Raw genomic sequence first — 1,668 nt, forward strand, 5'->3', positions numbered from 1 at the left:
AACATTGGTTAAGTAATCAAATGATTAGACTGTACATAAACACATTTATTTTATAAAAGTATATTCACAGTCTAATCGCCTGATTAGTTAATCAAGTCTTAACCGAGACTCAAAAGTACCGGGCCTTAGATTTAGTTTTTTCTCTTAACTAAAAATATTCTTTTCTTTATACTGTTTATATTTTTATTAATAAATAAATCTGTAGTATTAATTTTTCCAATCCTAGTAAATCAAACGGGTCTGACGATGATCCCAAATCCCTAGTGGAGGAAATCCAATCACCACATACAGAAAAACTAATAATGGACCACAGAGACCACGACGACGACATGCCCAGAGAAACTCGTGGTGCTACCAAGGATCAGTGGGTGAAACAGGTCTATCCAGTCCGAAGAAGAGAAGAACTCGAAGATATCTCGGCTACACCGACTGAAAAAGAAATCGTTAGAGCACCAAGAGTGCATTTTGTGACACAAGGAATGTCTGAAAGCTCACCGCGCCCTGAATACACCAGATACGATCGAGAGGCCAGAGCGAGGAATCTAAATAAGGAGTTGTCTTGGAATTTGGGTAGGGATCCTTACAGGGATATGGAGTATTATTACCAACCAAGGTATACTAGGAATTACATGCCTCCATCATCACATTCTAACTACAGGTAAATTATTTTTCGTGGGATTGTAATTAATCTAATTCAATCATTTTAGTCATTATTCTATCATACGTCATTTGTCAGTCATAGTTCAGTTTGGTCAGTATAACCACGATACAGCTCAAATCAGTAACGACATATACTTTTTTTGTAAATAAGTTTTAAGATAAAAAATTGTGACCTTTAGTAAGTTTACCATGTTTAAAAATGAGAAGATATTTTTTCCCACAAAAGCTTGTTTAAAAAAAATACACATGAACTTATTTGCAATATGATCACAAAATGAAATTTTGAAATTTTCCACAATTTTCTGATATTTTTTTAGCTGCGGGTGTCATAAAGAAAAACAGCATTCTAGTTTAGGTCTCCCTAATGCATTGTATAACATAAAACATTTTACATTACTTAATTGTCAAGCATCTCTTATTATAAAATCCAAGGATTTTTAAGCAGATTTAACAATGTGTGTCAATCAGGCTGAGTATGTATCCCATTTTACGCTAAAACGTTATGTTAGAAATAAAGTTTGTAAATAACATGCCGTAAACGGCCCCTATTTTATGTTGTACGTAGGTACCTGTTATTTGCGCACTACGTTGTATTTGTTTCATGTTTCATAACATAAAAGAACTCTTTTAGTTGTATGTGTTTTTGTCTATTGAGTCGGGTATTTATAATAATTCTGCATTATTATTATTATTAAATAATATGTCGGTGAAGTACATTCTCAAAGTTCGCCCCTAAAAACAGTTTTTTGTAAATATCAGGGGTTCTAATCAATATTTTGGATTAAAACAACATGCAAAATTACTTCTTATAAAAAAAAAACAGATGTTTCATCAGTGATTTCGTGTTTGTGGGTTGCTACCCTTATCTTTTATTTCAAAAAACTATATTTTTCAAACATTTTTTGTATATAAAAAATTCATATTTGTTTAAAAAAATTAAAAATATAACTTATGTAAACAAATTGGCAAAATTAAGTTCTCGAACAACGTCATTAGGCAATTCACATG

General features: G+C 31.8%; 1 protein-coding gene across 1 annotated transcript in view; it reads left to right on the top strand.

The window, feature by feature from the left end:
- Window positions 1–205: 205 nt before the first annotated feature.
- LOC111692820 overlaps window positions 206–1,668 on the top strand; it is a gene marked incomplete at its 5' end in the record, with an annotated part of 5,151 nt that continues 3,688 nt past the window's right edge. Inside the window, one exon of the mRNA XM_023456945.1 lies at window positions 206–658. Coding sequence (XP_023312713.1) covers window positions 206–658 — 453 coding nt within the window. The remainder of the gene's footprint in view (window positions 659–1,668) is intronic.

The sequence above is a fragment of the Anoplophora glabripennis genome, unplaced genomic scaffold, assembly GCF_000390285.2.
Source record: "Anoplophora glabripennis isolate ALB-LARVAE unplaced genomic scaffold, Agla_2.0 scaffold3794, whole genome shotgun sequence".
Classification (NCBI taxonomy): domain Eukaryota; kingdom Metazoa; phylum Arthropoda; class Insecta; order Coleoptera; family Cerambycidae; genus Anoplophora; species Anoplophora glabripennis.